The sequence below is a fragment of the Canis lupus genome, chromosome 9 (genome assembly GCF_011100685.1).
Source record: "Canis lupus familiaris isolate Mischka breed German Shepherd chromosome 9, alternate assembly UU_Cfam_GSD_1.0, whole genome shotgun sequence".
In the NCBI taxonomy this organism is placed as follows: Eukaryota; Metazoa; Chordata; class Mammalia; order Carnivora; family Canidae; genus Canis; species Canis lupus.
Window position 1 is genome coordinate 20,729,188 of NC_049230.1, and position 24,684 is coordinate 20,753,871.

Sequence of the window (24,684 nt, forward strand, 5' to 3'; positions counted from 1 at the left end):
GGCGGCGGCCAGCAGGGGACGGACACACAGCGCCCCCACAGGCCGGCGGGGAGAATGACGGCACCTGGGCTGGTGTGCACCTGAGCGCACCTGAGCTCCCTGGACGCGCGGTGGCCCGTGTCTCTGATGCCCAAATGTTCTTTTTCTAAAGGCTACCATAGCGCAGCAGCACTTTTTTTATTCAATCGCTTATTAGTCAGATGTCTTCGGAGCACCTACTCTGATCAGGCATAAAACCACATACTGAGAAAAATGGACGAATTAGACAGGGTACCTGCTCATTAGAACGTCACCGTCTAGAGGAGCTAGACATCTAAACCAACAATTACAGGGCAGCACGGTGAGAATTATTATGGAAGTGCTATGGGAGCACAGCAAGGGGCATTTAACTTCAGGGACAGCGGGCATCACAGAAAACTTCCTGGAGGACGTTATGTCTGCTTTGAGATTTGAACGGTGTGGAAGAAAAGAGTGGAAGAAAAAACTGGCAAAAAAAAAAAAATCATGGCATTTTCTGGAACTACAAGTATTTGGGGGGTCAATATTGATGGTGGAAAGGAGGCAAATAATCAAAGACTGGGTATGGTAGGTCAAGTTCAAACTGTTTTTTTTTGTTTTGTTTTGTTTTGTTTTGTTTTTTACTCATTCACGAGAGACACAGAGAGAGGCAGAGACACGGGCAGAGGGATAAGCAGGATCCATGCAGGAAGCCCAACGATCTTCCTGGGCCAACGATCCGGGTCTCCAGGATCATTCCCTGGGCCGAAGGTGGCGCTAAACCGCTGAGCCACCAGGGCTGCCCTCAAACTGTATCCCAACAGCAGTGGAAAGCCACTGATAGATTTTATGCCAATGAAGTGACATGATCAGTTTTTGCTTTTAAGAAAGTCATTGACAAAAAGAAAGAAGAAAGAAGAAGAAAGAAAGAAAGAAAGAAAGTCATTGACAGAAGAGTGAAAAAGAGAGAGATGAGACTGGGGGCCAGTTGGGAGACTATATGGAGAAATATAGGAGAATCAACAAGACTTGGTGATAAATTGGGAATCAGGAGTGAGAAAGAAGGCATTTATGGAGTCTCCTATCTTTCTCATTGGGTGACCAGTTGAATGGTGAATCAATTTGACAAGATAAGGAATTCAGGAAAAGAGAATCAAGCATAGCATTTGTTTTTTCCTTTGTCGAAGAGTGGGGAGAGAACTACAAGTTCAACTTCAGTATGTTATGTCTCCAGGATTTGTGAAACACCCAAGAGATCCAGTAGATAGTTGGATATACAGATCTAGAAATTACAACTGAGAAATCCAGGCTGGAAATATCAACAGAGTTGAGGGTCATCTACAGCTAAAATTAAAGCTATGAGAGTAAATGAATTGGTTTAGATGCAAAGAACACAGTGGGAAGATGGTCTAAAGGCAAGTTGGCTTCCTGCAGTAAACCGCAGACCGTGAGCCATTGGTTGACAGGGCAGGTGGTCTTTGAGTCTGTGCCCTCCCAACCTAGCACAAAGTAGGCACTTTGGAGAGGCTAGTGAATGATTGGCTGGATGAATGACTTCCCTCTTCCCACCCACTGAGCCTCTCTCATCCTTCCCTACCCGTTGGTGGGTGTGGCTTCTGCTCTCTTAGCACTGTGAGAGGAAGACCTCCTAAGAAGCCTACTAAGAATGGCACATGCTATGGAAGAATAGAGAAAAGGAGTCCATCCTTTTTTTTAAATTCACTTGCTCCCTTATTTTAGTTCCCCTTGACTTTTTTAACCTCAAACTCCCCCAATTTAACCTCAGAAAGCCCCAGTGTAATCAAACTCCACAAATACTGTTGGTTTGGGTGAGGGAGGTACTACAAAGATTAGGCTGTGTCCTTGCCCTCTCTGAGTTCCCAGTCCAGACTGCATTCGGCAAGACAAGCGTGCTGAGCAGGGTATTTCTATAAAGAGTGAGAGACCTGGGGACACTATGGAGCAGGGACCTCACCCTGCGAGCTGCCTTATAAACTCCAGGGCAGGGTCGGGGGCGCCGTGCCACCCTCCCTAGGCTTAATGCTGAGATGGCACTCCTAGGCAGCTGACATGAAAGCAGCCTCATAAAAGGCTCAGCGTCATTAGGGTGATGAACCAGTTGTTGCTTGGAGATCCAGAGGGGATGAAAGGCGCGGGGTGAAGACGCCCTGCGTTCTCCTGGCTTGGTTGGGCAGGGCTTCCAAGGGCCGATGAAAGCTGAGGGAACTGGGCTCAAAGTGTGTCTTCCTGCCTTTCCCGGGAGGAAGCTGTGGACACACTCCGAGGTCGAGAAGGTAGTAGTGGGGGAACCTTTCCCTCCAGGGTCCTGGGTCATCGAGTCCTCAACCCAACTCAGACTCTCCTGAACCTTAACTGGAGACGCTCTAGGATCGGAAGTTGCTATGGCAACGAAGCTCTCAGCATACTGAGAAGAGCTCAGGCCTAGAGAGGCGCCAACCTCCTCTACCCCCCACTTCCGACCCACGGATAAAGTGGCGCCCCCTACGCACAGGAACCGTTCCTGGGCCCCCGCCCCGGCGCGGAGACCACCGTGGACCTCCGGGGGCGGGAGGCCGCTCTGGCCCCAAGCGGAGCCTCTCGCTGGTAGACGGGCCCGAGGGAGCCCCTCTGGGCGCAGCGCCGCTGAGCTGCTCGATGCTCCAGCCGGAAGTGCTCTTCACCGCCTGCCTCCCACCCGCCTCTCTGGTCCCGGCGGTAAGATGGCGGCTGCCGCGGAGTGCGATGTGGTAATGGCGGCGACCGAGCCAGAGCTGCTCGACGACGAGGAAGCGAAGAGGTAACCGGGTAGCAGGGTAGTGGAGGGCGGGAGCTTCAGCTCCTTGACTCCGGGAAACCGGTCCCTGCCATGGTGCAGCCCCCGCTGAGGCGATGCCCCGCCCCCGCGACCCCCCCCCCCTGCCATCGGAGACCCCCTGAAGGGGCGCTCCCGGAGGTCGGCCCTCCCCTCCTGCTTCCGCCTGGCTGGGGAGCTGAGGCACGGCCTCGTTCTCTGGCAGAGAGGAACGTCGCCCTTATGGTAGAGGCCGGGTGTTGGGAGTCTCAGAGATCTGTTGTGAGGTGGGGGAGGCTGCGCGGCGACTATGACGACTTCCTCACATCGCCGCCGACCCCCGCCTTCTCTGGTTAACTTCTGTGCATTGTTGTGTGTCAGCACTTTGCATCTCCCAAGCCCTTGTTCTCCTTACTCCCTGGTCTCCTCAGCCCCGTTCCTCAGTGATAGGCCCCAGGGACCACTAGCCTAGGTCCGAGTGTGGCTCCCTTATTGACCTGGGGGTCCCCTCCCCGTACCCCAGAAGTCGGAGCTGGGAGAGAAAGAAGGAAGAGTGGGGGCCTTGTCTCGTGCTCTACACGTGAAACTCCTGCCCTTGCGTCCTTCCGGAGTAAGATCCTCATTCTTCCCGGGACTGCTCTTTCTTGAGTTAAACAGAGGAGGGCAACTGCTTGGGCGCTGTTGGCACTGCTGGGCAGCCGCAGTGGCTCGAGATTGCCAGTCCGGACTAGCCAAGGGAGCTGCTGAGTGAGTGCTTTTCGAGAACACTCTGGATTCTGGCTACAGCTAAGGCAGGTTATTGGAAGTGGGTTGGAACACAGTTGTGGGTAGTCCTACTTGTCCTAATCCTGGAGGAAGAATTCACCAAAACGTCCGGAAGCCTGGAGCCCTTTCCTTAGAGAGGGGCTGCATCCCCCCGTCCCCTCAGTCTGCTTTCCTCCTCTTTCATACCTTTGTACTATTAAGCCCTGTATGGATGGCTTCAGTCTGGCTTCATGAGGTCTGAAACCAGGATTCTGAGAATTTTTTACTATCCGAGTTAGAAATACAGGAGGTACTCAGGATGACTTAATAGTTGTCAAGTTTCAGGGTTGTTTACTACAGCCTGTGTCCCAAGATGTGTGGAGAACTGAGAAGCTTGACAAAGTGTGTAGTAAGTCCCCAGGATAATCAGAGAAAGCGGGCATACCAGAGTCTAGTCTCTCTGTTCTTAGTTTTGAGTTTTCACCTTATACCCTAGTTCTTCTCAGGGGTTTAGGATTAAGCGTCATTAGCATCATTAAGGAACTACAAAATGGGAAACAAAGCTCCTCCCCTCTACCTCACACAGTTTACGTTAATTGCAAGGATTTACTTGGTATTGTAAAGAGTTCAGTGGGACTTTTTTTGTGTGTGTTATAAATAGGGACTTGGGCTATATGTAATAATTTGAAAAAAAACCTTCTCCTACTTAGTGTAGATCTCTGACTGTCCCTGATTGGGGTTTTACTTCAGACCCCTCTATCTAAAGCAGGTCCTTCTCTAAAAAACAAACACAGTCTCATAAAATTATAGTAAATGAACCTGAAGATATATTAAGAAATGCAAAAATAGGTGATGCTGTAACATAACCACATGACACAAAAACGTGATATTGGTTGCAGTACAGCGGAATAAGAAGGGGTGTTGACTTAAGCTAACTGCCTCGTTTCATGGAATTTAAGATGTCAATTTAAGATGGTTGTAAAATGCAGTTTTATCTACCGCTGAGAAAATGTACTGTAAATTTAACTATGAAAAACTACATTCTTGCTAAATAGGCATATACGTAATACGTATTTATATTGATCTCTTTTAGATATAATAAAACATAGATACTTATATACCACGTATATGAGCAAATCAAAAGGAAAATACAATGAAATTTAAAAAACCACAGTTTGACTTTCTGGCATATAAGGCATCCATAGGAGAGTAGAGACTAGGCTCTGTTAGTAAGAAAAAGCCTCGTTTATGTATGGTTTTCCAATGCTGAAAATGGAGTGACAATCTAGAAGTTTTGGAGGAAGGTGGTTTTACATTTTTAATATATCCTGGAATCCTGTGTAGCCACAACAGAGGGCTAGGACAGGGACATCCCTTACAGATGCCCTTTAGTCATTTGGCCAAGTTTGTGTCTCTTGTTACAGTCCTACTACAGTTCACTTGGGGACACGGGCGTTGATGGGTCTCTGGGGTTGTTTTTGTGAAGTCTAGCAAGGAGTCCTTCCTTCCTAGCATCTTGGCTCAAGGGCATGCTGCTGCTGCTGCTAAATTGTTACAGTCCCACAGGGGACAAAGTGAGAGGAGCTTTCAAGACTTGGGGCCTCATAGTTGCAGCATTTTAAATGACTGCATGTTTTATTTCATTAGCTTCAGTGTCTCTAGAGAGAAAAGAAATGAATTTCAATTTTTTCTTGCCCATCATTTTGACAAAGTTCTTTTTCCCCCACAGCAGCTGAGAGGCTAAAATAAAAAATGTATTAGTTGGCACTCCAAAATAGATCAGGGTTCTGAACATGAAGGTTTATTTCTTTTTGCCCACCAGAACAGAGAAAGCTACTTAGAGTGCCAGAGAGCTAAATTTCAGTGGTTTTACAATTCAGCTAATTTAACTTAATTTAATTAAATTAATTTCAAGCCTTACACTTTCCTGGAAAGTTGCTGATTGCTTTATCTGATATATGAATACTTGTCTCTAGTGAAGGCCCTCTGGTCACATTTCCTCGACTGGGGAGGTGTCCGTAGGTAGTCTTTATTATGGTAAAATTGAAGTATTTCAAGTTGCTCCAAGTTGCTCATGGATAGAAGAAGCATTCTCTGTCTCAGCATGAATCCGTGAATCCGGTGTGACCACCGGACAATAGGGTCTAAAGGAACCAACGAAGCCTGAAGCCATAGATTTAGGAGATAGAACATCCTTATCTGATTCCTTGATCTGATAACCTCTGTATCTGTTTTCATGGTGGACTCAAGGAAGACCATTAGGTCCTTTCTTAGTATCTAGGTATGGTAAACTCTGTAGAATTTGCTTTTTATTTCTCTATTCATGTTGTTGGTGGGAAGTGCTGAACCCTGAATCCATATCCCAGGATATGCTGCAGTTGTTTATTTACTACAGCTTCCTGGGACATTTTGGAGTTCATGGGCATAACTGAAGAGCTTGTGGGGATGCCTCTCCCAGCTCTCCTTTCTCACTCTGTTTTAAATTCTTAGGTATTTGTCTCTCTAAACTTTCTCTTGAAGTTCCAGGGCAGGCAGCTAGACATTTCAGTAAGCCCACAATCTAAATGGGATATTATCTTTTTTTTTTTTTTTAAGATTTTATTTATTCACAAGAGACACAGAGGCAGAGATATATAGGCAGAGGGAGAAGCAGGCTTCCTGTGATCCCCGGATCCGAGAATCATGACCTGAGCTGAAGGCAGATGCTCAACCACTGAGCCACCCAGGTGCCCTGGGATATTATCTTTGATCTTAAATCCAAGTCCGTGAAAACACTGCTCTCATCCTTCATTTTCATTTTGGTATACTTCTAAGCGTGGGGTCAGAGGGGAAGAAATGGGAGGTGGGACAAATAAGTCATGGTTGGGACGCCTGGGTGGCTCAGCAGTTGAGCGCCTGCCTTTGGCTCGGGGCATGATCCTGAGGTTGTAGGATCGAGTCCCACATCGGGCTTCCTGCATGGAGCCTCCTTCTCCCTCTGCCTGTGTCTCTGCCTCTCGGTGTGTCTCTCGTGAATAAATAAAATCTTAAAAAAAAAAAAAGTCATGGTTAAGAAGGGATAAAGCTAGGAATACAGGATCCTGAATACAGGATCCTGAATACCAGGATTGAACCTGATTACCTAATTGATTAATTGAACCTTTTTTTTTTCTTTTTAAAGATTTTATTTATTCATTCATGAGAGACACAGAGACAGAGGCAGAGACACAGGCAGAGGAAGAAACAGGCTCCATGCAGGAAGCCCGACGAGGGACTCGATCCCGGGACTCCAGGATCACACCCTGGACTGAAGGCGGCGCTAAACCGCTGAGCCACCGGGGCTGCCCTGAACTTGATATTAACAAGTAGCAAAATTGTTAAATCAAGGGTGCTTGGCTGGCTCAGTCGATAGAGCATACAATCCTTGATCTTGGGTTTGTGAATTTGAGCCCCATTTTAGTGTAGAGATTACTTAAAAATAAAACCTTTTTTAAAAATTGTTAAGTCATAACTGGAGCTAAGGTAAAGTATAGAGGAAGGGTCTCTCTGCCCTTGCTGCTTTAATTTGGGTGCAAATACTAACCAGAACCAGAAACCAACCAAGTCGAATGGCAGTTGCTCTCAAGTCTAGGCCATTCCCAACGACCAGAAATCTGATTGGCTGAAAACCCAAGCTTATTGAACATTCTAGCCAATCAGGGATGAGTGTAGTCATTAAAGCTAGTATTTTAAAAGTTTTAAAAAGCTGAGTACTGGGCACTTGCCTTTGCTTTTTTTCTCTAGGACTTTAGAAGATTGGAGAACAATGGTCAGCGGCTGCCTAGGTGCCTTGTGGTCTGATGCACAGTCCCTCTGAGAGCCCATTTCTCTCTTACTTCATTAATGTTTGGTCCCTTTTCTCCAGTGCTGAGTGATGTGGAAGTTACTTAGAGGTCGTTCCAGGTATTCTTTTAAACTGTCTGAATTTCAGCAGTAAGAGCAGGATTCATCGTGCAGGTTACCCCAATGTCTATTCATTGTATTGGGTTGACAGGTTTTTTTCCTTCCCCATCTAAATCAGAATAGCAGTTTCTATGTTTTATCCCACCATTGGCAAGGATATGGGTGGTTGAGGCTTTTGAGAATGAAAATATGAAGAGAGATAACTTTCAAAGGCTAATTCTGACATCTAATATTCTCTTGTCATGTTACTTAAAATTTTTGTGGGGAGGCCAAATTGTCAGATAAGCAAAGTATTCACCTTCTCTTCTGATTCTTTTATTAGGCTTTTGGGGAGGGTATGTGAGGAAGCAACATTTTCTCTTATTCTTGGGGAGTTTCTGTCCTAAGAGTTCTTCCTCTGGAAGTTTGCCCTGAGATAGTCAACCACCTGTTAAAGTAAGGAATCAAGAGAACTTTATTTTACTTACTTATTTATTTATTGAGAACTTTAGCAGCAACATACCAGGTGACAATCTAGACTTCCCACTCTGGTTCCCCCCTCCACTCCCACCTCTCCCCAAAACTCAAAGCAGCCTTTTTCTTAATTATTTTCTTAGTTCTAGATTTTTGTTGGATGCTAATGTCCCTAAGAGGATATTAGGAGAGCTCACAGAGTGAGGAACCATGGGATAGAAAATGGTGGGTTTTGGGGTATGTTATGGAAATAAGCCTCTGGCTGTTGGTGAAAGGCCAATGACTTATGTCCTCAGAGTGGCTTCTCAGAAGCAGCTTTATGGTTGGATCCCCTTTTCTGTGGAGTAAAGATTAAGTAGATGCCACAGATTGTGACACTTCTCATTTAAGGAACTAGCATCAATTTATTATGATTGAGTCAGCTATTTCATGTGAACATCTTTCTGAGTGCAATAATTTCTGTCTGGGTCAATTGATTAGTTGGTTGCCCCCCCGCCCCCCCGCCCTAAATAAGACATTGCCAACTCCAGTGTGTTGCCTGGTGTCCTTCCCTGCTCTAGCAGTAGAGAGTGCTATTGCCTTGTCTAGACTGTAACTTCATTTGGTCCCTTCTGGCTCTGCCCCTGTTGAGGCTTTCCCCTGAATGTCTAGAAAGAGAATAATTTGAACTGGTATGTTAATTAGTTACCTTCATCTCCTCCCCTCTTTTTGGGGAGAAGGGTGGGTATTTGTGCATTGAAGTGTAAGCAGAAGCACTTTATTCTAAAGCAAATTGGGTAAAAGAAACTGGGTAGCCCACTTTTACCATCTGGTAGCAATTAGAGAGCCCATCCTCTGTTTTCTCTGGACCATTTTTTTTTTTATAAGATTTTATTTATTTATTCATGAGAGACACACAGAGAGGCAGAGACACAGGTGGTGGGAGAAGCAGGCTCCATGCAGGGAGCCCGACGTGGGACTTGATCCGGGGTCTCCAGGATCATGCCCTGGGCCAAAGGCAGGTGCTAAACCACTGAGCCACCCGGGCTGCCCTTCTCTGGACCATTTTGAAGCCTTTATTCATACCCAGCATATAGCACCTTGCATTCAGGAAGCACTGAATCTGTGAGATTACTCCACCTATCTCTATAAAACTTGTTATTTCATTCCTAGGCTAGTTAGAAAAGAAAGAAAGAATAATATGCATTTGGTAAGATGGAATAAAAGGCACCTGGCCTCCTTTTACTTTATTCCCTCATGGAGGTCAGAAAGAGTACAACTTGAAACAGGCCCTGTGACGTGCCTTTGGGGACAAGAGGTCTCAGATTGTGGGAAGGAGGAAGGAATTTCTACTCTGAGACTGGCCAAGATCCCATAAATTCTAAAGGGTGGAGGATATTTCTAGATCAATGGACAACTAATAAACTTGACTGAATAAAAGAAAGGGGCGAATAAGCACAGAGTGAAGGTGACATTTTGAAAGTTAGGATGCATAAGGAATATTTGACTTAGGGGCAGTATAAAGTGTTGTTAATAGATAGCTTCTTCTAAGATTCTTCCTGCCAATAAAAGTCTCCCAAATCAAAGGCCCTGAAACATTACTGTGCTCTAACCAAAGAAATCATCTTGTCCTAAGTTGTATTTTTAGCAGTTAGATTTTTCTGTCATATCAGGAGTAGCAGAATACATCAAGAAAATGCAAAAAAGAAGATCTCATCCAAGCTTCTGCATCCCCTTTGATTTAAACTATTATTCATGGCTATTAGAAGAGCTAAACTTGATTAAAAATGTATTATTCTAGGCAAATACTTGAAATAAGTAAAAGCAGTCAGTTAAGTTTTTGTCATACAAAAATATCAGCATATCCTAGGTTGCAAATGTTACAGAATAGTGAACTGTGCTGGTCTTTATTTTTATGCACAGAGGTAACTAAATCTTAAAGTGAGGGGTGCCTGGGTGGTTGAGTCAGTTAAGTGGCTGCCTTCAGCTCAGGTCATAATCCTAGGACTCTGAAATAGAGCCTGATGGAGCAGGGAGCCTGCTTCTCCCTTTCCCTCTGGCTGCTGCTCCCCTGCTTATGTATGCACATTCTCTCTCAAATAAATAAATAAAAATCTTTTAAAAAATAAATCCTAAAATGATACTGTACAAGTGATGAAGGATCTCATCTCTATTTTAATAATTCACAAATACATGAAATGTGAAGCATTTCCAAAGAGAACCCACTTATATTTGAGGGCGTTTTAAAAACTACCATCCAATGAATCCTGCATTAATGAAAGCTGATGAGTAAAATTCGCTCTTTCATTGCTAAGATAGATTAGTTGGCCTAAGGCGAAGAGCTTGCTTAACATCCAACTTAGAAGTATTTAAAGAGAAAATGGAGATTTTTATAGGGCATCTAATTTGGGTCACGTTGCAATGTCAACTGCGGTGTTTTAATGTATGTTTAATTTAGCTGTGCTGTAAATGTGTAGAGTTGACTGGTGATTATAAGCCCATGTTGTCTGAACTGATCACGTGATGCTGAGCCCTGCTAAGACCTGTGTAATACCAAATGATTCCCTTGGCACTGTTCATTGGAGTAATTAGCATCTGTGAAGAATGAGTGCTACATTGGAGGAGAGAATATAACTGCATGATCAGAGGATATACAGATTTTTAACATGTGTAGTGTAGAAGAGCAGGTGCCAGGCTGTAGTTTTGATTGATGAGGTTATTTCTGAAAAATACAGGAATATATTTTAAAATAGCAAAGCCGACCAAGAGTGATATGTAGTCTCCTTACGTGTATCTGTCAGAAGGCCACCCAGGCCCTCCACTGATCCTGCTGTGGTGGACCCTCCCCACCATACCTCCTGAGAGGATAGAAGTTTTTTTTTTTTTTTTTTTTTTAAGATTTTATTTATTTATTCATGAGAGACACACAGAGAGAGGCACAGACACAGGCAGAGGAAGAAGCAGGCTCCATGCAGGGAGCCCGATGTGGGACTTGATCCCGGGTCTCCAGTACCACACCCTGCGCTGAAGGCAGCGCTAAACCGCTGAGCCACATGGGCTACCCAAGATAGAAGTTTTTGAAAATCTCTCAGTAGCTCTTTTCACAGGAATTTGTGAAAATTCAAGTGAAAGGACTGCTTTGGTGGAGGATTGAATCTTTCCCAGCATCTTTGGGTGAATCAGAGGTGAAGCTTACTCTGCTTAGAGGTTGGGTGGAAAACTAGATAAATTAGTTTTTAATCTAAAAACCTTGACGCTGGTTAACAGGATCTAGTGGGGAGAAAACCAAGGACTGTGAAGTTGGGGAGCCTGTGTGGTGGCCTTGGGTGCCTCACTGGCTCTTTGTTGAAGAACTTGTAATAGTATCACCATAACCACTTCAGGATGCCCAGATCTTCCCTAGGAATGCCTTTGAAAATCTGAAAAAGGACTAGAGATGTAGTGTAGCTATTAATAGCTCCTGCAGGTCAGTTATGGCGTGTCTATATTTTCATGTGGCATTATATTTCAGGGATTAGTCTGAATTTTATTGTGTGTCCATAGAAATAATCTGTAGTGTAATTTAGTCCCTTTTGGACTTCTTTCCTCTTTTTGGTTGGTCCAGGTGAACCTAATTAATCCTAATCCTTCCTTTCTCGGTGCTGATGTGTTTGGTAGGTACATGTTATAACTTCACTTGGTTATCAAATCAGTGATCCTGGCGGTGAGTGGAGTGACAGATACCAGCACCAGGCTGTCCTCGATTCCAGTGTTAACCAGCTCTTCTCCTTCTTTTCCAGTCCCACGCCTTTGACATCTCATCCTTCAGTCCCTTTGCTGTAAAGGCAACTTGAACAAGCTTCAGCCCTTTCTCAGACTCCCAGGGCAGGACTTGAATGGATTTGACCCTGGAATTGTTCCTGATGCAGCCTTGTTCAGTTCTTGCTGCTGCCATGCTGGATTCCAAAGATCCACTTTTTCCTCGGCTGGTCTCACTGGGTCAGGCCCATTGGTTAAAGCTTGTCTCGTATTTGGTGGGGAGGTTCAAAATGAAGGAGGGGACTCCACTCTGAGAGTTGGACCTGGAGGCAAAAAATAAGCATTCAGCCTAAATGCACTAAGTGCCTATTGTTTAGGCAGCTGTTAATCAACCATGTTTCTATGAAAATAAGTCCTTTTCATGAGGCAGTTGTGTGGGAATAGCTAATTCTGGCCTGATGCTGTGCAGTGTGAGGTTAAAAACATGGTAACTTGTCACAACACAATTCTTCTTGTTCTTTCTGCTGTGGGCTGACTCTACATTACTCGCTTTGTTTGCTCTAGAATGGAATCTACTCACCATTTACTAAAATGAAATGCATTTCTTGGGGGAGGCAAAGTCCAGTTCACTAGGTCTTGCGTCTTAAAGAGAAAGGAGCCCTGCTCTCTCTGTGACTAATTGTTAGGAATGTCATTTAGCTTGTTTAAATCTAGATTGCAGTTCTGGAGTTGGATTTTATATGCTAGGGCTATTTTATGTCTTAGTTTGAAGAAATACACATTCATTGCCCATGTCTTGTTCCCAGCAGGACAGATTAATTTTTTAAGTCTTAAGAAATAGATACAGATGAGCATTGGAGAGAAAGCTTAGCATAGTAGATGGTGCATAAGCTTTGGAATCTGATAGGTGTGGGTTGACATCCTGACCTTGGGCCAGTTTTTTATCTCTGCTCCTTATTTTACTTCTCTGAGCTATAGGAATAATGAAACACCTGGTAGAAAGATAACATATGGAAGTACCAGGCTTCAGTAATCATTTCTTACTTTCTACAGCCCATGCAGAACTCCCTTGCCTCCATGGAAGTTTGTGTTTCAGGAAAGAAAGGGCACTTTTCTGTAGCTCTACAGATTGTTTCACCTTTGTTTAACCAGCTTTATACTACTAATATGGTGTCTAAGTGTCTGGATACCTTTGGTTTTCTTTAAGCATTTGTGTATTCTTAGCCACTAGGCAGCTGAAAGGAAGACTAGATCTTTTCACATACATTGTGAGCCTAATGTTTCCTTTGAATTTACCACTCTGGTTTTTTCACAGCAATTTGACTCAGCTTCTGACATCCAGTGTTGGGGAAGCCCTTTCTTCAGATCTCTTGGCATATCTGCTCTTAAAGGGTAGGCTCCTCATAGTTCTTAGAATGCTTTGCTTAATTTAGAGTTATAGGATGGTGTACACCGTGCAGAAAGATTGCAATTGGTCCTATAAATCTTGCATTTGGGGGATCCTTCTTGAGGACTTTTAATAGCAGATGGCCTCTTTACAGCCTTGTGCCAGTTGGTGTAATAAAATTATTCAAATAAATTCATGTCCATCACAGTTCAGATCTGTCAACATTTATAGATCATTCCCATTTTCCTTCTCCTTTCTTCTAGCAGCCTTTTCATGTTAGTAGGGCTTGCCAGGACAGTGCTGGAGAAGAATGGAAAGGAAGATCAGGGGGATCCCTGGGTGGCGCAGCGGTTTGGCGCCTGCCTTTGGCCCAGGGCGTGATCCTGGAGACCCGGGATCGAATCCCACATCAGGCTCCCAGTGCATGGAGCCTGCTTCTCTCTCTGCCTCTCTCTCTCTCTCTCTCTCTCTCTCTCTATCTCTGTGACTATCATAAATAAATAAAAACTTAAAAAAAAATAAAAAAAAAAAAAAAGAAAGGGAGATCACCTCAATAAAAGGAGGGCAGCTTTGCCATTCTGTAGTTTAAAATACGTAAGTAAATAAATCACAAATCCTTCCATTACCGAGGTGCATAAAATCAAGCTGTAAACTCCCATTACCATCACCATGGTTAAAAACTGGTACTTTTGTCTCTATTTCCCTTGAACTGGGTTCTTTTTTGGATGTGTAGAGGAAAAGAAACAAAGATTCTTTCTTATAACAAAAATGCTAAGATATGTTGCAGAAATCATTTGGGTAAAGAATTATCTTTGTCACTCATTAGAATGATTGTTGGTCATTAGAATGATTTGGGGTATCTTTGGTAGGGGTTACCAGTTCTTTTAAAACATTGTTGGTCATGTCTTATTCGATTCTAGTTCCTTGATCTGGAATATAATTCTCACTTACATAACATTGTTCCTTTTGGAAAATACACTTTGTCTGGTGGCAGAACTTCAAAAAAGGATCTTGGAGTAGGGTAGAAATTCTGATATTATCCACTTGGTGGTTATACAAGGTACTATAGGAATGGTAGAGGGGGCAATAAGTACCCATGTGGATGTGATGGGCAGAGAGAACATCAGTAGAGGGGTATTTCTTAGAGCATGGCTCTGGCAGGCTGTACCTCATATGTTCCTGTTACCCAGGTTCTTGATCTCTGCTATCATTGAACTCTGTCCTCCATCTTAAACACCAGTATGCTATGCTTTTAACTCCTTTGCCACCTGCTTCTGCTCTGCTTGTCCTTTCAGTGACAAATGCATGAGCCAGTTTTCAAGAGAATATATCGTTAGAACTCTAAGGATGTGACCCATTTCACGTTAAGAAGTCATTGCCCCTGAATGGAATGATCTGTAACTGATTTTTTTATGTTTGCTAAAGAAGCAGCAATTGTGACACAGTGGGAAGGAAATACATATAAAAATTCAGGGCACCTGCCTGGCTCAGTTGGAGAAGCATGCAACTCTTGATCTTGGGGTCATGAGTTTGAGCCCCATGCTGGGTGTAGAGACTACGTAAATAAATAAATAAATAAAGTTAAAAAAATTCAGTCTCTATGAGAGATGATCTAAACTTGCTTATTGTATGGAATATAACTATAGGCGGGAATAGCGAGGAAAAGGCACGCAACATGAGAGAGGTTTTTTTGATTTAGCTTGAATATATCTAAGTGACAAAAAAAAATAGCATTGAACAAACCTATAAATTCCTTCAAGCATTGCACTAACTTTCAGTTCAATATGCCTGGGGCTCTAGACCAAAAATTGCTCCTGTGAGATTACAGAGGTTATTCCCTGTGTATAATAACATGCTCCTCTTTCTCTTTCCTTTTCAGGGAAGCAGAGTCTTTCAAGGAACAAGGAAATGCATACTATGCCAAGAAAGATTACAATGAAGCTTATAATTATTATACAAAAGCCATAGGTGAGAACTACTGCTTATGCTGAAGACAAATTTGCTAAATACTATTCTGAGTAGCACCTTTCAGAAAAGTAGCCTTTGGCTTGTGGGTTCATAACTTACTGTGTGAACTCTTTTGGACTTCATGAGGATGATTTTTCCTAGCTCAGATGGGTAGTTCTTCATTTGACAAAGACAGTTTAAGAAGTTCTAGATATAATGGCAAAAAGATACATACCTAAATGCATCTCAGCCATTTCCAGTTCATTTAACTATGTTAGAAAATGGCCCTCATAGATATTATCAAGTCTTAACTACTTCCATGCTCCACTTGCCCACATATTTTATTTTATTTATCCCGTGTCTCCAGGATCACGACATGAGCCAAAGGCAGATGTTTTAACTGCTGAGCCACCCAGGTGTCCCATGCCCACATATTTTAATCCCATGTCAGCATGTTCCTTACTTAACTTGCTTACAAACTCTCCACCCCTAATTCAACAAATATAAATTCATTTTCATCTCTTATTATATACAATACAGTTCCTTAAGAAGATGAATATGCGGGGCAGCCTCAGTGGCTCAGCAGTTTAGCGCTGCCTTCAGCCCAGGGCGTGATCCTGGAGACCTGGGATTGAGCCCCACGCTGGGCTCCCTGCATGGAAACTGCTACTCCCTCTGCCTGTGTCTTTGCCCCGCCCCCCCCCCATCTCTCAGGAATAAATAAATAAAATCTTTTTAAAAAAAAATGATGAATATGCTGACCCATCCCCTCTAAGGGGTGATCAGTACACTTTAAAGCTAAGTGTAAATTATTTTTAAGTAACTTTTATTTTTTTAATTGGTCATACCATTGCTTCTGTCCATTTGCACAGGTAGTCAAAAATTTGGCCATTGCATTTTAAAGAGAGTATGTTAGCATTCCTATTATAGTTTGATTGCCTTGATGTAGTTCTGAGGGGAGATGACCCCTGAGTTTTTGAAGCACTGACCCATGCCAAGCTTTATTTTACTTTATTTAATAAATATTTATTTATTTACATGCTAAGCTTTATTTTCTGCCCTTCCTGTAGATATGTGTCCTAAAAATGCTAGCTACTATGGGAATCGAGCAGCCACTTTGATGATGCTCGGAAAATTCCGGGAAGCTCTTGGAGATGCACAGCAGTCAGTGAGGTTGGATGACAGTTTTGTCCGGGTACGTAATGCAACCATCTGGGGAGGACAGATTGCTGCAGTTGAGTTCCTCTAGCCCAGGACTTCTCAGTCTTAACACTGTAGACATTTGGGACCAGATAATTCTTTGTTGTGGAGAGCTATCCTGTGCATTATATGATGTTTAGCAGCGTCTCTTTAACCGCAGGTATAAGTAGCTCCCCTTTCTCTCCAGTTGTGACAACCAAACATATCTGTAACATTGCTAACTGTCCCATGGAGAGTGGAATCTCTCCTGGGTGAGAACCACTGCTCTGGCCACTTTCATCCCTGTTGGTTTTGTGTGGGTATTTGTTACTGCTGTTGATTACTCTCTACTTGGCAGTCATGCTCCTTTTCTTCCCTCTTTGCATTTCTTCTAGGGACATCTACGAGAGGGCAAATGCCACCTATCTCTAGGGAATGCCATGGCAGCATGTCGTAGTTTCCAGAGAGCCCTAGAACTGGATCACAAAAATGCTCAGGCGCACCAGGAGGTATGGTTCTGTTCTTGTCTGTATCGAAAGAGGCAGTGTGGTATAGTGACCTGAAAGTCAGAACTAAGAGCTAAAAAATAACAAAAAAACCACCTAAGAGCTAGTCTCACTTCTGACTTTGCCACACCTGGGTAATGAATCTCACTGTCTGAGCCTCAGTTTCTTACATGTAGACAGTGTTTTGAATATTTTTATTTATAGCTTCAGAAATCTATGAAATGGAGGATTTCTGAGATAGCTGGGGAGTGGGCAGATGCTGCAAAGAACTGACTTTTGAGTACGTTCAAATCCTCATTACATCAGTAGCAGCCAAAATGTATTTTAGTTGCATCTCCATATAGACCCAGTTTACCTTTGGATGCATTTTAGTGAGAATCTGGAAATTCTCAGTCTCATTTGACAATGTCGTGCCTTTGTTTTATGTCTATCAAGGCACGACTCTGGTATTCCTGACTTGAAATTCAAACTAATGGTACAGGTGGGGCTTTAGCCTGCCTGTTGTTAGGAGTCTCGGCTGCATTGTCACCGACTTGATTTGTGAAGTATGTGGTTCTGATTTTCTTGAACTCCTAATTCATCAAAGCCTTGATTTTTTTTTTTTTTTGTGGTTGTTTATTTTTTTTTTTTTATGTATTTAATTTTGTGGTTGAAACTACAACGTCATTAAAACATTCCCTTATCTGATTTTCTGGTATAGTTCAAGAATGCTAATGCAGTCATAGAATATGAGAAAATAGCAGAAACGGATTTCGAGAAGCGAGATTTTCGGAAGGTAAAGTACCACTATGGGGAAGTCTCCTCTACAGTTTATCACAAGGCTGTGCATGCGTGTGTATGTGGTGTGAGTGTGTATACACGTGCGTAGTATGGTACGGAAGATCCAGAATAATAAATTACCCCTTCAGTTTGGCTTTGCCTTTTTCTTTCTCTCTCTCTCTCTTTTTTTTTTTTTAAAGACTATTTTTTAAGAACAGGTTCACAGCAAAATTAAGAGGATAGGGCAGAGAGTTCTCATAATCCTCTGTCCCTACACATGCATAGCCTACCCCATTATCAACATTCCCCACCAGAGACACATCTGTTAAAGTCACATTTTTGACAGTTATGAATAGAGCTGCTGTAAACATCTGTGTCCAGGTTTTTGTGTGGGCATAAGTTTTCACCTCTTTGGGTTAAATATGAAGGAGTGCAATCGCTGGATCATGTGGTAAAAGTATGTTAAGTTTTGCAAGACACCCATCAAAACAGCTGTACCATTTTGCATTCCTGCCAGCAATGAATGAGAGTTCTCTTGCTCCACATCATCAACAGCATGCGTTCATTCATTCATTTATTTATTTTGCTAAGGTACTTACTTGTTAATTATATTTGGCTTTATGATAAAAAGTGAGTTTAATTGAGTTTGTTCCTGTGTTTGATACAGTAGCCTAAAAGTACGCTGGTTAGTAGAAGAAACACTAGTTGGAATAAAATATTAGGTTTGGATAATCCATTTTAACTTGAATAATGGGAGCTAGCTTTAATTCCTGTTTTATGTGAACTAGATGCAGGTCTAAATAAAAAATAGAGGGGATCCCTGGGTGGCTCAGCGGTTTGGCGCCTGCCTTTGGCCCAGGGCGCGATCCTGGGGACTCGGGATCGAATCCCACGTCGGGCTCCCGGTGCATGGAGCCTGCTTCTCCCTCTGCCTAGGTCTCTGCCTCTCTCTCTCTCTCTCTCTCTCTCTGTGACTATCATAAATAAATAAATAAAAAATTAAAATAAATAAATAAATAAATAAATAATAGAGGCTCCTTTAGATTTTTGAATAGTGTACATAACCTGTCGTCCCACCAGTTTGATGTTAGGCCTTTCTGTGAAAGCACACTATTCTTTTGGAGCTATGTGATAGTGAAATTTACATTCCAAAGGGGTTAACCTATCTGAAAACATGGGAAAGGTATAAAAGTTCTAGATAATCTTTCTAGATCTAGTTTATAGTGGTTATACCTCATCTGTATAATCCTTAATTCCCTCCTTTAGATGATATTTGGAAGTAGCTTTCATTAGTGTTTCAGAAGGGGAGGCGAATGACCCCCTAAAAAGGTAAAAAACACTGATAAAGTTTCAACTTTCAAGATCACTTAAAAGAGGTTTGTATCATCCAAGGAACAGATGTTGTTACTTTATATGTGGGAATGTGTTCAGTGCTTTCTGTAGAAGGTACTCAATAAACATTTGATAAAACGGTACAGTTAAGAATTGCTTTTTTTAAGATTTTGTTTATTAGAGAGTGAGCAAGCCAGAGCAGGAGTGGGGTCAGGGGCTAAGGGAGAAGTAGGTTCCCCACTGAGCAGGGAGCCCAACGTGGGGCTGGATCTGGGACTTTGGGATCATGACCTGAGCCAGAGGAAGATGCCCAACCAACTGAGCCACCCAGGTGCCCCAAGAATTGTTCTTAATTATGCTTAAGTCGCCAACTGTGCAGGTCTTTTATTTGGTAATAAATATTTCTGATTAGCTTATACAGAGTCTCAGCATTAACTTATTAGCATCCTTCTTCTGTCCATTGGTTTTAATAATCACAGTGTCTTTGTAGTGTGATTCATAAGGTTGGGGGGGCGTCGAGTGTGTTTGGAAAGCGATTGATTCTGCCTTTTGTCACGTTTTTTGAGGTTTACATAGGCAAAAGCTTTGTCTCAAAGGCAATCTTTTGAGTTTCTTTTCTCTCTTGCCCACTCTGGAGCCAGAATCCCCAGTTTGTGACAGAATCCTCTGTTTGCGACATCCCAGCCCCCCCACTGTAGCTCATGGTGATGTCACAAATGAAGAATTATGATCCTGGCAGGGGAAACAGATGAACTTGGAAGAAACAAAGATCTTCTTTGCCTGCAGCTGTCCCTCGTCATGGGGAGGTGGGGGGTGGGAAGTGAAGCGCTGAGCCTTCAGCTGACACTCCACTGACCCGATGAGCAGAACCATCTCCACACAACGTTGCGAAGGCAACAGGGTGTGGCTGCTTACATCTGACTGTTTCCCCTATACCCCCCAACTAGTTCTATTTCTGTTTAAGGGGGAAAAGTTAGCACCATGACTTTATCTTACATGATGCGTGAACTTCCAGAATCCTTAGAACTTCTAGGATAGTACCCCATGCCCTGATAGAGAGGCATCCCCAACCACTGCTCTGTGAACACTGCATCTTCCCAGTGGGGCAGCTCTTGGTGCTTTCCTACTTCTGCATATTTTCAAATTTAAATTTTTGATTAGGTGCTATTCATTGTTCAAAAGTTAGAAGTATGAGGTGGGGGGCAGGGAGCTAGAAGTATAAACTTACTCAGTGATAGGTATTCCCCTAAACAACTATCTGCCTAGTTCTCACCCGCTAAAGTAATCTGTGTTCTTATTTCTTCTCTTCCCTTCCAGTTTGGTTATACATATATCAAAATACAGAGTTCTAATTTTTCCTTTTTTGCGTGAAAGGTCATGTTCTTCACTGTTCTGTACCTTGCTTTCTTTGCACTTAGTAGACCTTGGAAGTCTTTCTGTACTAATACATGGAAAGGAGCTTTATTCTGTTTTAGAGCTATGTGGTATTCCATTATATGAATGTCTAATCAGTTACCTTTTGCTGGAATTTGACCTGTTATTGCTTCTGAGCTTTTAGACTTCATCTCTTCCTGATCCCCATATTCAGATTCTTAGAGGAAATGGGTATCTCTTAATTCCGCATTTCTCCTTTGGGTTATTTATCCTTGAAAAGAATATGATTCAGTAAGGATCTCCCAGGTATAGCAGCTAAACCAAAAATGAAGGCTCAGGGAACAAACTTCTGAAAAGAGAAAAATGGGAATATATGTTGAGTATAACAATCTGATAAACTATTTAGGGCCATTTAAAATGAAACATTTTGGGGTGCCTTGGTGGCTCAGTTGGTTAAGTGTCTGCCTTCGGCTGGGGTTGTGATCCTGGGGTCCTGAGATCAAGTCCCAAGTTGGGCTCCTGCTCAGTGGGGAGAGTCTGTTTCTCCCTCTCCCCCTGCCCCTTTCCCTGCTTGTGCATGCATGCTCTCTCTCTTAAATGAATAAATAAAATACATATTTTTAAATGAACTATTTTATTGATATATTTCTACTAAAATAGAAGTGGAGGGGCACCAGGGTGGCTCAGTCAGTTGGGCAACCAATGTTTGGTTTCCAGCTCAGGTCATCTTGGGGTCCTAAGATTGAGCCCCATGTTGGGCTCCTTGCTCAGTTGGGGGGTGGGGGGTCTGTTTGAGAATTCTCTCTCTGCTCCTCCCCTGCTTGCACTCCCCTCCCCCCCAAAACCAATTTATCTATCTTTAAAACATAAATAGGGGTGCCTGGGTGGCTCAGTGTTTGAGCGTCTGCCTTTTGTTCAGGTTGTGACCCCGGGGTCTTGGGATCAAGTCCTGCATCAGGCTCACCACAGGGAGCCTGCTTTTCCTTCTCCTTATGTCTCTTCCTCTCTCTGTGTATCTCTCATGAATAAATAAATAAACTCTTTGAAATAAAAATAAATTTAAAAATTAAAAATTAAAAAAATTTAAAAAAAAATTTAAAAATAAAATAGAAGGAAAGGTGGCCACTAGGGTACTTAGTGGGATGTAAGGCTCATGGCACAGGGAGGAGGGAACTGTAAGCAATATTAATAATATAGGGGGGACACCTGTGTGGCTTAGCGGTTGAGCATCTGCCTTTGGCCCGGGGCGTGATCCTGGAGTCCCGGGATCGAGTCCAACGTCGGGCTCCCTGCATGGAGCCTGCTTCTCCCTCTGCCTGTATCTGCCTCTCTCTCCGTCTCTCATGAATAAATAAATAAAATTTAAAATAATAATAATAATATAGGGAGCGATGACTGTATCAGGTTATTTTGGGTATCCTTGTCTTTTGTAGTAACCTAAGCATGGTGAGGTGTGCAGGATAGCAAATAACAGTATTTCTACACTGTTAGTGTAGCTATTAACATGCAGCTTTTAACATGATGATTAAAGTAACAGGCTCTGGAGTCATAGTGTCTGAAACCGAATCCTGTTTCTGTCATTTACTAGCTTCGGTGACCGTGAACACATTCCTTAATCTCTGCATTTTAGTTTCTCATTAATAAAATAAGGTACTTTGTAAAATTTATAAAATTGTCATGAACATTAAATGGATCAGTATATAAAGTACGTAGTAAACGTTCGTTGTCATCTTCTGGATCAACTGCTCCCCTCGTTTCAGTGGTTTAATCAGATGACTTAGATATGTTCCTAACCTCTGATATTACTTTCTTTTGAATCTGTCTGTTGCCTGTGGCCAGACTAAATGAAGATATTTCTAGAGTCCAGAATGAAGAACCTTACTTGCTTTCTTTTCCCCATAGGTGGTTTTCTGCATGGACCGTGCCCTAGAATTTGCCCCTGCCTGCCATCGCTTCAAAATCCTCAAAGCAGAATGTTTAGCAATGCTAGGTCGTTATCCGGAAGCACAGTCTGTGGCCAGGTATGAAATCAGGCCAGTTCTGCATTGAAATGCCAGATACCACTGGACAGGTGCTGTCTGGCAGCTCTCTTTAGCAGGAGTTACCATATGTCCTTTAGGTAGACCAGCTATTGCTGATCGACCTTCCTGGGCCTTAAAACCAAACAGACTGGATTTGAAAACCTACCAGATATAGAAGTACAGTAGGTACTTTAGCTATATATGGAAGAAGAGATCGTGTGAGGTTTTTTGTTTTTTTATTTTTTTTTAAACGTAATTTTCTTTTAACACTTGCAAGTTTGCAAGTTCTGTAAAGGGCAGTAGTAAATATTTTAGGCTTTGCGGGTCATATAGTCTCCATCGAAATTATTCACCTCTGCCACTGTGGTGCAGAAACAGCCATTGATAATAGATAAATGGATGATGTGGCTAGGTTTCAGTACAGTTTGATTTACAGAAACAGCGGTGGGCAGGATTTAGCCCTTTGGGCTGTAGTTTGCCAATCTCTGTTCTAATAATGACTGAGACACATGAAGTGTATTAAAGATAAATATAGGGCAGCCCGGGTGGCTCAGCGGTTTAGCGCTGTCTTTGGCCCAGGGCGTGATCCTGGAGACCTGGGATCAAGTCCCACGTCGGGCTCCTGCATGGAGCCTGCTTCTCCCTCTGCCTGTGTCTCTGCCTCTCTCTCTCTGCATGTGTGTGTCATAAATAAATAAAATCTTTAAAATAAATAAATAAATAAATAAATAAATAAATAAATAAATAAATAAATAAAGATAAATATAGGTCATTTATTTGGGGAAGGTATGGGAAGAGCTTATTGGGATCTGTTGACCTTTGGATGCTTTCCATACTAGACACATGGTCAAGGGAAAAATTAGTGATAGTAATCACAAATGATAGTAATGGTAGGGAGATCCAAACCATGGCTGAATGTTCTCCTCTCTGGCTATTGCAGTGACATTTTACGAATGGATTCTACCAATGCGGATGCTCTGTATGTACGAGGTCTTTGCCTTTATTATGAAGATTGTATTGAGAAGGCGGTTCAGTTTTTTGTACAGGCTCTCAGAATGGCTCCTGACCATGAGAAGGCCTGCATTGCTTGCAGAGTAAGTTCTAGGCCCCAGATCTGAGTAGGAAAGAAAACTTCCTTTTTGAACCTGTGAATCAAAAATGAAAGGTTCTAGGATCACATGAAATGTGATAGCTCCTTTTCCCGCTTTGCCAGGATGCTTGGTCTTTGATTAGAAATTATTTCAGAACTACGTTTATTTACTTAAAAGTAAATGTGATCATGTAGGGTCAGATCCTTCTAATACCTAAGTGTGCTTTTTCTTATTTTCTTCCCTCAGTGAAGAAAAAATAGTAATGCTTATTCTAGGGAGTGGAGGTAAATCCTGGGCAAACAAGTCTCAATGATATTCTGTTGCAAATCTTGGTTTCTCCTGTCCACTCTGTAGGAAGCACCAGTGAGCAACAAAGAGCCCAGATGGTGGGGGTACGGGCGGAGGGGTGGGTGGTTGTGGTAAGGATCAGTGCGAGGCTAAACAGCTGTGATCTGAGAAATCAAAAATAGACTTGGGCCTCTTGTACAGTTGTCTGGGTTTCCTGGATATGAACTAACTTCCCCTTGCTTTTCCCTGTAGAATGCTAAAGCACTTAAAGCAAAGAAAGAAGATGGGAATAAAGCATTTAAAGAAGGAAATTACAAGCTAGCCTATGAACTGTACACAGAAGCCCTGGGGATAGACCCTAACAATATAAAAACAAATGCTAAACTCTACTGTAATCGGGGCACGGTTAACTCCAAGGTAAGCACTTGGTCTGGGTCTTGGGGTCTATGGAGATATGTTTAAGGGACCTCAAAGAGGTCTTGGGGAATCTGCCTAATGAGGGCAGCCAGATGAAAGGAGAGAAGATGATTTTTGTTTGAGAGTTCAGCTTGTTAACAAACTTCCTTCTGAGAGGCAAGCTTTTTTGCCTTTTCCTCGAAATTGAAGGGCACTTGAGGGACAGTTTGGAAGGATATTCCTACCTGTTCTTCCTCAAGATCCCTTTCCTCCACTAAGAGAATGCCAGGGGCTTTGGCATCATTTTTAGGCAAATTTTATCATTGTTTTTGGCCTAAGCAAGTGATTATTTCTTTCTTAGGAGTAATTTGAAAGAAATTAGAGTATGAGGCAGGCTTAATTTTTTTTATCCAGCATAACTGATGGTCACCATGCTCGGCTGGAAACAGTCTGCATCTCCACTGTAGTCCTGCATACTCTAAGAAACAACAGCAGGCCCTTGCTCTTATAGTATTCCAGTAGTTAGAAATCAGAGTAATTCATACCCCTCTCATTGGCCTTTGGGAGAATGGAGGGCAGGAACCACTATTTCCCTGTCTTGTTTGGGCACTACCCTGGAGTGGTAGAGGTGGTTTATCCCTGCACAGAAGTGTGCCTGACTTCTATCCTGTAGAAGAGAAACCGGTTTCGAATCTGGCGTCCTTAGCCCTCTGAGACACTAGCTTTCTCAGTGACCGAGAGTGTGTGACAGTTAGGGGGCTAGCACGACTGATCGTCTTAG

At 42.8% G+C, this 24,684-nt stretch overlaps 1 protein-coding gene across 4 annotated transcripts in view; it reads left to right on the forward strand.

Moving 5' to 3' along the window:
* Positions 1 to 2,167: 2,167 nt before the first annotated feature.
* The window catches only part of DNAJC7 (DnaJ heat shock protein family (Hsp40) member C7), a 29,770-nt gene continuing 7,253 nt past the window's right edge, over positions 2,168 to 24,684 (forward strand). The window contains exons 1-8 of one of the 4 annotated variants that reach the window (XM_038547327.1): positions 2,168 to 2,794; positions 14,890 to 14,978; positions 16,028 to 16,152; positions 16,532 to 16,645; positions 17,343 to 17,417; positions 22,010 to 22,128; positions 23,069 to 23,222; positions 23,760 to 23,924. In XM_038547327.1, the coding sequence (XP_038403255.1) occupies positions 2,718 to 2,794; positions 14,890 to 14,978; positions 16,028 to 16,152; positions 16,532 to 16,645; positions 17,343 to 17,417; positions 22,010 to 22,128; positions 23,069 to 23,222; positions 23,760 to 23,924 (918 nt within the window). In that variant the 5' untranslated portion in view covers positions 2,168 to 2,717. Of the gene's footprint in view, positions 2,795 to 7,006; positions 7,454 to 11,712; positions 11,864 to 12,985; positions 13,016 to 14,889; positions 14,979 to 16,027; positions 16,153 to 16,531; positions 16,646 to 17,342; positions 17,418 to 22,009; positions 22,129 to 23,068; positions 23,223 to 23,759; positions 23,925 to 24,684 lie in introns of those variants that run through there. The other 3 variants (XM_038547328.1, XM_038547329.1, XM_038547330.1) reach the window with 3 other exon arrangements.